Source organism: Tachysurus fulvidraco, chromosome 12 (genome assembly GCF_022655615.1).
Source record: "Tachysurus fulvidraco isolate hzauxx_2018 chromosome 12, HZAU_PFXX_2.0, whole genome shotgun sequence".
In the NCBI taxonomy this organism is placed as follows: domain Eukaryota; kingdom Metazoa; phylum Chordata; class Actinopteri; order Siluriformes; family Bagridae; genus Tachysurus; species Tachysurus fulvidraco.
The window spans coordinates 3,752,472-3,767,471 of NC_062529.1; the positions used below are offsets into that span (position 1 = coordinate 3,752,472).

General features: G+C 39.5%; 1 protein-coding gene across 2 annotated transcripts in view; it reads right to left on the bottom strand.

Moving 5' to 3' along the window:
* The window catches only part of pacrg (PARK2 co-regulated), a 108,845-nt gene that overhangs the window by 48,385 nt on the left and 45,460 nt on the right, over positions 1–15,000 (bottom strand). For both annotated transcript variants that reach the window (XM_027159739.2, XM_027159740.2), the window contains exon 3: positions 13,617–13,788. In XM_027159739.2, coding sequence (XP_027015540.1) covers positions 13,617–13,788 — 172 coding nt within the window. The remainder of the gene's footprint in view (positions 1–13,616; positions 13,789–15,000) is intronic.

Below are 15,000 nucleotides of genomic sequence, written 5' to 3' on the forward strand. Positions count from 1 at the left end.
TGGCCATTGGAGGCTCCTGGGAGTCGAAGGGGTTAAGACCCAAAGAGCATTATTATATCAGAGGGCAATAAAGTCACACTGAAATAACCACACAACAAAAAATATTCAGAAACAGCTTCGGAATTTGCTGAAAGCAACAAAAATGAAGCAATGTTTCATTTCTCGGACTAGCATTTACTGAAAGGTTAAGCAACATCTTGTTTGTGTGTTTGTGTTTGCGTGTGTTTGTGTTTGTGTTTGCGTGTGTTTGTGTGTGTGTGTGTGTGTGTGTGTGTGTGTGTGTGTGTGTGTGTGTGTGTGTGTGTGTGTGTGTGTGTGTGTGCTTGCCGTTCCCTGGAGGAGTGATAACCCTTCCGCACGCAAATCAGTCTGAGCATGCATTAGCATTTGCAGGCCCTCCACTTAGCCTAGCCTGATAAGAGTAATCCTCTCTCTATTAAAGCAAAGTAAGCCTAGACGGACACACACACACACACAAGCACACACACACACACACACAAACGTGTGCACACACACACAAAAACTTTTTCTAAATGAATTCCAGGTGGTGCATTAATGGCTGTGTGCAATCAAAGGATTGTGGAAGGCAGAAAATGCATGAGAGAGAGGGAGAGAGGGAGAGAGAGAGAGAGAGAGAGAGAGAGAGAGAGAGAGAGAGAGAGGGACAGAGACACCAAAAGACAGAGAGAGACAGAGAGAGAGAAACAGAGAGAGAAGAGAAACAGAGAGAGTGAGAGAGAGAGAGAGAAAAACAGAGAGAGAGCACTTCTGTATTTTATCTGAACCTCTCTCCTATTCATCATCTCCCGTTTGATTCAGTAGAACACAGTGACAGACTGGATGAATGAGAAGACAACAGACAGACGCTGTGATTTACTACTGTACACCTCTAGTAAAAAAAAACATTATGCCTCAGCGCTGCCATGTCCTCTATTCTGATTGGTCGGAAAGAGCTGATTAATTTCCTCGCACTGCAGCATAATTGAACTCTTATTTATTTTCCATAACAGCAGCTCCGACAGGAATTCCTTCTATAAGCGTAAATTACAGGTTTGTACCAATACACTGTTTCGAATACGGTATTGTTTCTATAGCAACGACGTACACACGGACTTGTATAGCAGCTGCTTCATATGCATGGGGTTCAAAAAACTAGCTTCTTGTCTATACAATATATTCCACTAGATTTTGGAATGTGAGCTTTCATTTCATTTAAATGTTCTGATTCGGTTCTAGTCCCATCTCCGGCCCTGTCCTATCTTCTGTCCTCAACCTCTTGCTGTTAGACTGTTAGACCTTTAAGACCTTTTTTTTTTTTCGCTGGCTACTTGTGGATTTCAGCCATGATTTTTCTTTCTGAGCAGACTGAGCTGAGGTGGAGTGAAGAATCATTGGGGAGTGTCTTTTAAAAAAAAAAAAAAATGACTGGCATGGGGCCCATACACACACACACACACACACACACACACACACACAGAGAGAGAGAGAGAGAGAGAGAGAGAGAGAGAGAGAGGCTTAAACTATTTCTTTTCATCATGTTCTACGTATTTTTCAAGGTATTTTATACAAATTAGAATTAAAAAAAAAAAAAAAACACGAACGAGTGCTGCATTCAAAGTAAGCCCGAGCTTTACATTTCTTTCATCCTCCTTGTTCCCAGTTTCTCATTGCACTTCCTGGTTTTGACCTTTTTCTTATTACACGCCGCGCAGCGTTACGGGAAGCCGACGTGGCAGGAATTAGTTTCACTGTAGAGAAAGCCATTGAATAAACAATAAACACTACTTATAAACTGAATCACAAGGTTTCAGAATTAGACGCCGATATTTCGTGACTCTTGTAAAGATATAATATCAAAATCGAATGTTTTCAGCTTTTCTGCTCGGAAACAACACGGTTCCAAAGCGGGGCAACACTAACAGGACAAAAACCGAAGGCATAAAATACATTTTTTCCCCTAAAGCGCTCTGAGTTTAAGGGGCATCTTATAAGTTGGTATAGAACTTTGAAAGTGCACTCAGGAGTATAATGTCCTCGTTATGATTTTCACATCCAATAACAGGTGCCGAGCTTCTTTCCCTCACCTGTAAATCATCTGCACAGTGGAGGGAAAAAAAATAAAAAGGAAAAGACTCTGGGAAATCTGGGCTACAAAGCCACACAGCAATCCAACACATGAGAGAGGGCAGGTGCTTTTTTTTTTTTATTATTATTATTAATATATATATTTTTTTAATAGGCTGTCCTACAAAAAACCTCAGTACATATCTATGGCCTGAGGCGAAACAGCGCTGAGGGTTTGGGAGAATTTGAAAGGCACTAAAGGCAACACTAACTTCTTAAAATCCAGTTCTATAAAAACTTGTTGCTTGCAGTTATCTTTTATTACTTAACCATGTAAGGAAGAAAACAATCCGGCACAAAGGACGATTTTCCTGAAATGATTTAAAAGGGGTTTGCTAACAATTCTAATTTATTACTGAACAAAGAAACTTTTTTTTTCAATTCATTTTCTTGCATTCATAAAAATGACAACCTTCAGCTTGTGACTTGATACTGTGCTCATTTACTCATGCATAAACATGTATTGTGTTGTTTTAATTTAATCCCTTTATGGTTAATATGTAATTGTTGTATAAACCGAATTGTACGTTATTGTGGAACGGCTACAAGACAAGTCGCTTCCTGTTATCTCTTATATAAATGGTGCTTTAAGCGAACTTTCCCTCAACATCCTTGCTTTTATCTCTGTCTTTAAATCCATCTTTCTTTTTTTTTGACACTGGAGGCTCCTTCAAACAGTTCCATTGACAAACCATTAAAAAATAAAATTGTCGACACTATTGTGTTCATGCTGACGGCATATCTGGACTGCGCACTCGTCAGCAGTGTGGTATAATTAACACACAAAATTCTACACACTAACACAGTTTTAGCACATTTTGATGTTAAACGTATCGATTATGTTAAATCTGTGAAATCTCTCTCTCTCTCTCTCTCTCTCTCTCTCTCTCTCTCTCTCAAAATTGTCATTTATTTGTAAAACCTGTTCATAATTACTCTTCGAGCATGTGCACTCGCATTATTAACATCGACCCTTGGTTCATGTTACAACCGGAAGTACAGTCCGAGTTGTGCAGTTATTCGGGGCTGCGAGAAACACAACAGGACAGTATTTTCTAGCTCTCTGTTCGTCAATCTTAACATAAGTTATGTACAGTAAGTGCAATTTCCTCACGCTGGGTGCACTTTGCGCCATGCTACGTCAGGTTCGCATTCACACTCCATTCATTTTCCAAGAAAGTATAGCAAACTGAGCCACTTGAATGGTCGCTGGAAATGAACGGAGGGAAAAAAGAAAAGAAAAGAAAAAAGCAAACGAATTTGCTACGCTGGCCAAATACGATGAAGTCTGATTTGTGTTTAAAAAGATATTCTGTGGAAAAACAAATCATAATAAAAAAAAGCAGGTAATGTATCTATGAGGAACGGTAAATGTGTGATTATTACTATAATAAAAATATAAATATAAAGCACAACTGAAATATCATGATATAACACACTGGGGGGAAAAAACAATCCGTTATGACACGTATTGAAGAGCCTGAAACGCATTACCTCATTAGTAAGACTAATGTCCAGATCAGATGGATGGCCTGAAGAGAACACATTAGCCGGTTTTATGATTTTGCTGCTAGGCTCTGATCCTGACATAAATAACGTCAAAGAGATCTGTTAAATGCTTCAACGTGTCGAGACGCCGGTTTCTCCGAGGCTAGTTTATCAACATCTGCGTCCAAGCGCTGTGTTTGAAGATTCCATCCCCTGAGTAGAACATCCAGATTTGTGCATTGGACTGGAGATGATTCAGGTGAAAGGTTTACTTCCTCTGAAGTTTTGCGCTTTTCCTGCTTTTACAGATTTATCGTCCTTGGCCTGAAAAAAAGGCATGCAGTGATTTGAGAAACCGCGGCACTGTTATGATATTCAATCGGATTTTCTCCAGGAGTACATTGTGGCCTGAAATCTCTTGTGGATAGAATCTCAAAAGGCTGCAATTTCCAGCAATTTGAACGTAAAGGTTGCTTCAGTCGTAGGATCTCGTTTCACGTCATCTGATTCAGCTACGTTTCTCGTTGCTTCTCAGATTCTCAATATAATCTTTCCTTAGCGCTTGTAATCTTTTGAAGCGGATAGAATTGCTAGCAAACAGGTTAGGCAGCCAGTCAGATTCTAGATAATGATATAAGTTAATCTGAGGTAAAATATTATGTAAATGACCAACTTATATCATTAGCAAGAATCTGACTGGCTGCCTAGACTGTTTTTTGTTAGCAATAAACAAACAAACAAACAAACAAATAAATAAATAAATAAATAAACAAACATGCTAACTTTAATAAATATAGGCATGTTAGAAATGAACCTCAACATTCTAAAAAAAAATCTAAAACAAAATAGCTGTATCTTATAAGTTCAAGTTACATTTCAACACCTATTAAGTAGAGTATAAACCTGCCAAAATAATACGTCAGAATAGCAAAAGACAATTAGTCAAATATTTTGTACCACTAGTGTTGGGAATTTCTCTTATTTTATCATTTGTGTTGAAAAATATGAAAAAACTAACTGGAATATTTAAAAATAGCTTGCAGCTTCTGGTGTAGACTCTAACTACATTTAAAGACTAGGCTGTGTAAAGTTCTATTTTTGTGCAGGCACAAACGTAATTTAGTAGCATAACGCTGGTTTATTGCTAATTTAATCTTTTTTTTTCCCCTTTCACTTCCAGTTACTATTTTCATACTTCATTTTATAAATGTAATTGAAAAAAAAAACATCCTAAAATATCACAGCAATATCCAGTCCCTTCACACAGCACTTGTGCGTTGTCTCGTGCTTTCAGCTTTTAGGGATCTACAGTACTTCATTCGTCTCTACAAAACCTCACGAGCTTTGTCCGGTTGGATGAGGAGCATCGCTGTATCTCTATTTTCAGGTCTCTCTAGAGATGTTCAGTCAGGTTCAAGTTCGCTCAAGGACATTCGCAGACTTGTCCTGAAGGCACTTGGTGATTGCCTTAGTCTCTGTTTTCTTGGAATCTTCAGACCTGAGGTCTTGTTTCTCGTGGACCGAGGGTCCCCTGAGTGTTTTAGTGGACAGGCGACTTGTCACATGACTTCCATCTGACTGCTCTACCATAAAGATGTGATTAGTGAGGTGCTGCAGAGATGCTTGACCTTCTGACAGACTCTCTCATCTCCACACAGGACCTCTGGAGTTCTGTTGGAGTAACCTTCAGTTTCTTGATCACGTCCTTGACTGTAGCTCGTCTTCGTGGTTTGCTCAGTCGGGCTTGGAAACTGGCTCTGCGAAATTCCCTGGATTTGTTCCATGCTGGAAAATGAAATTGAAGTATTAACCAACCTTACTACTTTGCTCCAGAGATGTTGCTGGTGATTACGGCTTTGAGATTTTTTTTTTTAGCTGAAATGTGGTTCAGTTTTGAGTCTAATTTCTAGAGTATCTCTAGAAATTTCAAACTTTTCACTCCTCCAAGATTCGGTAAGGCGATCGGCTTGGCAGTTAATTAGTTACACCTTGTTCCCTTGCTCCGTTAATAGCAGCAGAGATGTGCGTTGGTGTTCACGCTGCTTTCAGGTCGTCCTGCAACTCTTTTTATGTTTTATATGTTTATATGTCTTTAACTATTAGCACCTTGTTGTATCAGCTAATTTGAAAGTAATTATCAGTCTGAAAGTGAATGGGTTAAAAACAGCATGTTGTTATTTAACAAAGGAAAAAATCGTCTCATCATTAATACGGTGAAGCTGTCTGGAAGGTTTATTATTCCCTGAACATACCTGGAAAGAGAATCTTACAATAATCATCCCATAACCACACTTTACTTTTGGTTTATAATCCTTGAAATGAATGGAAAACAAAATTGAAGAAATGAATATGATTTCTAAGCCTCATTCCAGCACATTCGGTCTCGTTTCCTGTCAGTGCCGATTTGCTAGCTGCCACCAGCTCTGTTCAGATGGTTCATTCAATATGACTCACTCATATACTCTTCATTCAAACACAAACATTGAAATTCTAATTACCAAACCACGGCACACCATTTTCCCCAGGTGTGACATTTAGCCTGGTGGATTGTTCAATAATTCATCTTTCTCATGTGGAAGGATGGAGCGGAGGGATGGGAAAAGGAGGGAGGAGGAAGAGGAGAGGAGAAGAGAGGAGAGGTGAGGAGAGGAGAGAGGTGAGGAGAGAACGATCTATCAGCGCGTGCATCCGCCTGCAAATCTCTTGGAATAAAGTAATCATTAATTCATGTGTCAGCGTGCCGCATATTGAACTCTAAAAGCAAGCGACCTTGGGCACCAACGCCTTCTCTAAATGCCAGAGCTGGGTGACATTTGGAAGGTTTTAGTAACTGCGTTGAGTCAAATTCCTGATAGAAATATATCCGCAATATTAGTCAATCTCCAGAAATACATGTCTGTGAGCAGAGAGTTTACAGAGGATTACAGACTGTGCTTTTACAGTGAGCTTGTTTTTAAAGGGTTTGCGCATATAGAAATGAACACCTTGTGCCATCGTTCCTACGTGTAATGATCGGCACAGAACAAAATTCTGCGTCTCAAATAACACGCTACACATTATGCACACTGTATGTGTTCTACCGTCTGGTGTATGGATTTTAAAAAGGTAGTATTGCCTCAAATGGAACACTAAGGATGTCTCAAATGGAACATGACAATTGACAATGGCAATTGATGGCAAATGACGTCAAACATTTTGACGTCTGGTAGCTCCACCTCTATTTCACTACGTGAACAAAGCGGCGAGCGCTGAATGTTATTTTTTTGTTGTTGTTGCTGTTGAATAAGGATGACATCAGGGTACTTGCAACAACACAACCGTAACAATAAATCGCTCGGATATACGATATACTGCTGACAGCAGGGTACCAGCTACTAGCACAGGTAAACATTTAAGTTTTACTATTTACATTTATACCACTGCCTCTATTGCTCGGTTCTGATTGGTCAGAAGGTTTTGGTTCATTTTCTATAACAGCAGCACTGGCAATTCTCCAAATAACTTTGGAATATTCTAATATCTCTAATATTATTTCTATTGTATTTACTTACACAGTAATACAGCTTAAAATCATATATCTGCTTCCTGTGGTAAAAGATTTAGTATTTGTGGAAGGAGTCTCCAATGCCAGCATCGAAACAAGATCGGCCATAACATTAAAACTACTAACAGGTGACACGAATATCATTGATTAGGGCAGGATGCTGTATATCAAGCAGCAAGTGAGCACTCGTGTTGGAAGCAGGAAGAACGAGCAAGTGTAAGGATCTGAGCGACTCTGACAGGCAGCAGATTTTGCTGACTCCAAAAGAGCAAAAAATGTTCAGGAATCGTTTGAGGAACATGATGAAGAGTTCTTGGTACTGACTTGGGCTCCAAATTTCTCAGATCGTGATCAGATTGAGCTGGAGCCGTTTTAACGACACATGGGGAACCTACATGATATCAGGCAGGTGGTTTTAATGTTATGCCTGATTAGTATATATACAGCTTGGAGGGAATTTCTGTTAAACACGCATCACCCCTCATCTCTGAATGCTTGTGCACGTTTGGCTGAGTGCTTGAAGCCTTGTTAGCTCTTGTCTGTTTGTGTGTGTATGTAATTTCCATGTGTAAGTGTGACTAACGTTGGGAATGAGAGAACAACAGATGTGAAATGAACTGAAACCTCATGTGGGTTGCATCGCATTGTAGCATTTTCATTATAAAAAAAAAACATAGTTAAAAAAATGTAATAATTTTTTTTTATGTAATCTCAGAATTCACTCACACAGACCCTGTAATGTAGAACATGACCTTGTATGCTTTCTTCTGATAAGATATTTTACATTTGGACTAGGATTAGTGTTAACATTTTATGGATTAAGGCGATACTCGTTTATCCGTTAGTAATTTCTCGTTAATAATGTAGATAAACCATCTTGTATGAAAAGTATTCGACAGTTGATATTTGCATTTGTGTCGATGTTTTAATCTTTTCTTGTACACAAAATCCAAAAGCCGTGTTGCCTTTGTTTGCTTCAGTCTATAAGAAATACAATTTAGCTCATGCTTGGGTGATGTTTAAAGAAAAGGCAGTAGCTAAATATATAACTGCAGAGGCAGAATCTAAAGTAATACTCTGGTAAAACTATGAGAAGGATTAACTCAAATCACACTGGGGTAAATTCGGATTACAGAGCAAATCATAGGTTTTCCAAAAATAGTAAACGGAAACTATTGTTTTATTTCCTACATAAATGCAAAAGTAAAATGAAGTACAGACACCTTGAAAACAGTACTTGTCTACAGTAGCAATAAAACTGTACTTTTTTACTCTGTGCTTCAAAATAGTGACTAGCTATTTACCTAAAATTATGCTAGCTTTAATGATTTAATTTTAATTTAACTTTAATTTTATTAGCTAGCTGTAATGACAGAAATAGACCTAGATAGCTAAATAGTTGCTGTTAATAGATAGCAGGTCACATGATATTTTTATATCTATAAAGAATATATGTCCCTCCCTTTATATGGGATAACTAACTTTTCTTTTATGTTAGATACCAGTGGGATTTAGGACTTGCTTCATCTCTACATTATGGGATTGATGCAGCAGCATTTTAGTGTTTTAGTCTGTTGATCTCTCTCTCACACGTCCTCGTCTGTAAACTCTGCTTAGACATTCAAGAGACGTAGTAAAAACACCAACACCTTTGCTCCGTCATCTCGTAGTTTGCTAACTGACCGAGCTGAGCGTCTTCTGTATAATCTCTGAAAAAGCTTCATAGAGCTGCACTGTATTCAGGTAGCACGCTAACACGCGGTCTCTTTACCGCTATGTTTTTAATTTCTTTTATATACTATAAAAATGTATTGCTACAGATTAATGTCTCACAGGCAGAACGACTCTTATTCAGCTCCAATAGAGGCTACCTGTCACCATTGACCTGAAAGCTGGCGTTCTGTCTACATGAATCGCTCACCAATTATCTAAATGTCTGAAAAAAAAATAGCATTTTGCAAGTTGAAGTACTGTAGTTCCAGCCTAAACTTTTCAGTCTATGTCTCTTTCTGTCTCTCTGTCTGTATTAGCACGGGTCTGTACTTTCGGCTGTGGGCTTTACTGCACTCTCGGGTCAGAAAGTTCTCCCTTAATCAAGAACCAATGAGGAAGAGTCCACTTATAATTGCATTATTAGAGCTGTGTATGTGTGTTTGTTTGAAGAAGAAGAAGAAGAAGAAGAAGAAGAAGAAGAAGAAGAAGAAGAAGAAGAAGAAGAAGAAGAAGAAAAAAACAATCTGCAGATCTATTGCTGTTAAAAAATGGTATAACTAAATGGGAGTGAAAAGTTCAGGCAGAAGTGTGTGTGTGTGTGTGTGTGTGTGTGTGTGTGTGTGTGTGTGTGTGTGTGTGTGTGTGTGTGTGTGTGTGGTGTTGGATTTTGAGGCCACTGCATTTAAAGTGTCTGCCAATGTAGGTATATTCAGCTCTAGAGTTCTTGGTAAAGATTGAAAAAAGAATATGAAATCAAATGTCTGTGGTAATTTAGCAGAGATCTAGCATTTAATTGAAGAAACTTGAGCATTCAATAATTACATTTACAATGATCACAATTATTGGCACCCCACAAGGAGTCTGTAGTGTGTAGTTTGTGAGTGTGTGAATGTGCCCTGCATTGGGTTGACACTACGACCCTGTGTATGATAAGCGGTAAAGAAAATGGGTGGATGGATGGACTCCCAGCCTGGGTAGTCTGGAAATTACCACTCATGGGCTATGTGATCTCATTATAGATGGAGAAAGTGAGGGTATTCTTCCAACCTAAAACATTAAGATCTTGACCTTGCACCAAGTACAAACCCCTGTTTTTCTCTGTATGTTTATCATGACTTATGGAAACTCGTTCTAACTACCACTATCCCAGTATCGCCTCCTATCTGGGTCTAAAAATTTCATTATCAACCCTTTAGTTCAGGAAAAACTGTCAGCCATAAGACCAGATTTGAAAGATTCTTTGTCGTTAAGAGGAACTGTCAAGGATATGATCCTATTATTTTCCTTGCTGTCAACAAGGAGACAGATATTAAAGGGAGCCAGGCAGTTCCTCTTACACTGTGCGATACTTGGAAACCCAAAACCCAAAGGATTAATTCCATTACACGACTTAGCAGAAGTATTTAGTAAACAGAAACCAACCCAATCACCAACACACAAAGCATGGGATTAAAGGGGTCTACTATGAGATTTTGTCTTTTTTCAGGCCACAGACATGTAGCAATGGAAAAGGACTTAGAAAAACAGAGTTACAGCCTTCTCTCCATGTATTCATCATTTCATTCAATGCTCTCAATACCACTGATTACAGCTGCCATTGAACAGCTAAATATTTACCAAGCTCTGTTTACAAGGTGCATAGGCTATGATTAGAACAGGACAAAGGGAGGAGGATGGCTTTTGGAACCACCAGACCATTGTAAATATCTAACTATGCCATATGAGTAAGTCAACGTACCTTCAGTTTCAGGCAAGTAAATGAGATCTTAAGAAACATGCTGGTCATATCCCAGCTTGTTGAAAACAGAAGGCTGGTTAAGTCATGATACTGTGCTTTGGAACAGAGAAGGTTAAGAGCCTTTTTTAAGGACACAACAATGGCAGTAACCCAGAGCCACCAGTGCCCACTAGAACTTAGTAGAACATGAATATTGGCCAAGACCAAGGATATTGAAAACAATTGAGAAACTACAGATTATTTAGGACCTCTTACTGTATGTCTATTGCCAATTCATTCGTGGTTTTAACTGTAAGGCAATACCCTTACCTATCTCTTTGGTCTGAAACTGCCTCAGAATAACTGAAAAATGTTTCGTCAGTGCTCCTGTATTGTCATCCAAACCCAGAAGGACTATTTCTTCTACTTCTAATTCGTCTTTTCCCGTTAGGGGTCGCCACAGCAAATCATCTGTTTGTACCTAACTCTATCCTCAGCATCTTCTACTAACACACCAATTACCTTCATGTCCTAATTTAACACATCCATATAATCTCCTCTATGAACTTCCTCTTGACCTCTTACCTGGCAGCTCCATCTCCAACATCCTTCTACCAATATAACCATCTCCCTCCTCTGTACATGTCCAAACCATCTCAATCTAGCTTCTCTGACCTTGTCCCCAAAACAGCCAACCTGAGCTGTCCCTATGATGTGCTCCTTCCTAATCCTGTCCATCCTCGTCACTCCTAAAGAGAACCTCAACATCCTCATCTCTGCTACCTCCATCTCTGCCTCGTGTCTTTTCCTTACTGCTACAGTCTCGAACCCATACAGCAGAGCTGCTCTTGTAGACCTTTCGCAGGACTATTCATGGTGGATATAGATTTGTAGGAAATTGGAACTGGTGATGTGCTTGCTAAGAATTCTGGCTCACCTTCTCGATTACACCCTTGGGTATTCATCTCTCATAAGCTGCTGACCAATGAGAAGAATTATGATGAAGGTAAAGGAGGCATCAGGTTGAGTTTTGAAGAATGGCAGCACTGGCTTGAGGGTTTTTTAGTCCCCACTGATTACTGCAACCAAGTATATTATGGCTGTCAAACACCTCAACCCACAACTAGCACACTGAGAATTATTTTTCACCCAATTTAATTTCACCTTCACCTATACACACAGATCCATGAACACAAAGGTAGATGCCTTTTTTTTTAGACTTCATGATGCCATCATACAACCACAGACCTCTGAACCTATGAACACCCACTAGAAAATTACTTATGATATGACACAAACCAATGGTACACATTTCTCATCAAGTGCTGCATCTACTGTATGAGAACAGCAGCGGGTACTGTACATACATCAGTAACTTCTGGACACTCTGGCATACTGAGTGGCAATATTTGGCCCAATTTAAACAGTTACACATTACACAAGTATTCAGACTTCTAAGACTTTAATGCCCCTTTTCCACCGAGGCAGTTTGAGTGCTGGTTCGTAGCCAGAGTCCATTTTAGAACCAGTTCTTTCTTTTTCGACAGACAAAGCACCGGCTCTGAACCGGGGAAAGTGGTTCTTAAGTAGCACCAAAATGTTGCTGGTCTAGACTTAAGAACCGCTTGCGTCAAGGGCTGTGGGCGGGGCTACTGTTAGCGCATTTGATAATGTACCTTAAGTATACTAATGTTTAATACACTTTTACTTTACCGCACTATGATCAATTATCAGCACACGTGAAAGTAGTTAGCTACATGCTAAGGGTAACTTTTTTCTGTGTTAATAATAAAATAACGTTATGTACTTTCTCGATTACAACCTCTGTTTATACAGATTACACAGAGCTGCACGTACACGTTGGATTCGCCGCATTTGGATGCCAATGTAGGTTCGCAAAGCCATGAGCATTAACAGTAAAGCAACTGTCACGTCTCCCAGCAGCGACAAACTTGCTGGGAGACGTGACACGTATACAGTGACATCAGACTCTGTGATGGCTCTCTAACCGATGGAAAGGCAAACCGGTTCCTAGAAGGTTCACAAGTGCTAGCTCTGAACCAGAACCCGGTTCTTTTTGGTGGAAAAGAGGCATAAGACCTGTCTGAGGACATTGATTCTGATTGTGGGCTCCTCTGAAGTCCTGCATCTTGCAAATTACTCTTATGGTTGTATTTAAAGTTCACTGTCAGTTCACTTCACTATTATGAACTACCTACTAAATACTAAATACCCTTTACATTCCACTTTTATGTTACGTGCTTTCATTATGTGTTGTAGAATTGTAAAGCAATCTTGCACACCAGATAGCACACAGGCAACCAGACTACAGTGTCTGAAACCTCCGAAACTATCATCAGCCCCTCACACATACATCAATAATGACCAAGAACCACCCAATTGCTCTACCCCGAGGCACAGGGGTGTACCTTGCTGGTGATGGATCAGGGCTTTGGGGGTACTATTGGTTACCTGTCACCAGAATATAAGTGCCCTTCTGGGTCATCTGAACTCTTGCATGTTGCTTATAATTTCTTACAAACTTTTTGCTTACTGCTTTATACCCCTGCTTTTCTCTTTTCTCACTGCATACATAGTCTTGCCTATTCACTGCTGGCAATTCGGAGTATTTTTTCCTCTGGTTTCTAAGCCTTCTTGGTGTAATCTTCCATTTCTAGACTTGATCCCCAGCTAGACATATTGTTCAAAAAATTTGTTAAGGTCACCCCTTCCCCCCCACTGTAAGATGCCTTGACCACTGTAAATTCCTTGCCCTTGAATCAACACTCAAGGTTACAATATTTGACATAAATCTCAGTCTTTAGTCTGTTACTTTTTTATAGTCTGTTTTATCTGGGAAGTTTTAATTTGTATGTAATCCGAATAGATATGCTTTTTTTTTTTTTAATTCTTTTGATTATTGAGATTACATTTAAATGGTAGCTTGGTTCTTTAAGTGTCATGTGTTTTCACTGGCATGACGGTTTTTCTTACGGAATAAAAAAATGCCACTGTTGATGTTTGGCTTACTCTTTAGAGGGATGATGAGCTGAGGGATGACTGGCAGGATTTTGGTGCCGCCGTGCTCCAGCATGTCATGTATACCCTGCCGGGCGAAGAACTCATACGGGTGAGACGTCTCACACAGCCCGTCGAAGAACAGCGGCAGGTAGAGGTGATAATCCAGCTTTTCAATCTCTACCTGTTCAATACACAAAAACACACACAAGTAAATCTCTATGTTTGTAAGTACTCTCCATTAAACTGACTTGAATGGCTGGAGCTAAATACTGCCTTTAATTATTAATAATGCTGCAACTCTGATCTTTACTCGGTAACTAAAAGGTAGTAAATGTTCCTCGTGGGTGCCGTAATAACGTCACATACTGTATTCCCATCATCATGGGGACATTCGGACCACACAATCAGACACACAAATAAAAATCATAGCATCACATACACAGGTGTTTGGATAAAGGTCATGCATCTCTAACACACACACACACACACACACACACACACACACACACACATACATACATACATACACACAGACTTCACATGCTGTGTGTTGGTCAGACAGTGTAAATGGAAGCCCTTTATAGACACATCTGTGTGTGTGTGTTGCTTTTGTCAACGGTTGTCAAATGTTGAGAGGGAATTTAGTAGGAATAGATGGCGGTTTGGAGAATTAACTGCATGAAACTGATATATAAATAGTAACTAATGATGGCAATAGTTGTGAAAATGCCAGAAAATTCCATCAATAACACTAAAGGAACCTTCAGTGATGCCTTATTAAGGTACCTACTATGTATCTATGCTCACTGACCCTTCTGTCAGCTGTTAAAGCACCAAACCTTCGCCGTGATATAATGTGTCCTCTAAATTCTATTATTCTAGATGAACTAAACAGCATACGGAATAAAAACTAGATCTAATTAATATTTGATAAATCTGTTTAATTGTTTGATTGGTCGATATTCGGTCGAAGTAAGATTCAACGATTGGGGCATTAATCTAATAGCACACACACACACCCACACACACACACACCCACACACACACACACACCCAAACATACCTGACCCCTTTGTCTCTGGCTCTCTTAAAGCACAGACAATCACACACACAAACACACACACACACAGTCAAACATTCACACACAAAGACACACACACTTAGAGAGAGAGCACTGATTGCTTTGAGGCAATTTCCAGGCTAACCTTGACCTTTTTGCTTTGGTCAAGAAAAATATTGGTGAGTCAGGCAGTTAGGAGACAAGAATACAAGAACAAAAGCAAATAGAGCAACGGGAGTAGGATCATCCACACACACACACACACACACACACACACACACACACACACACACACACACACACACACACACACACACACACACACACACACAC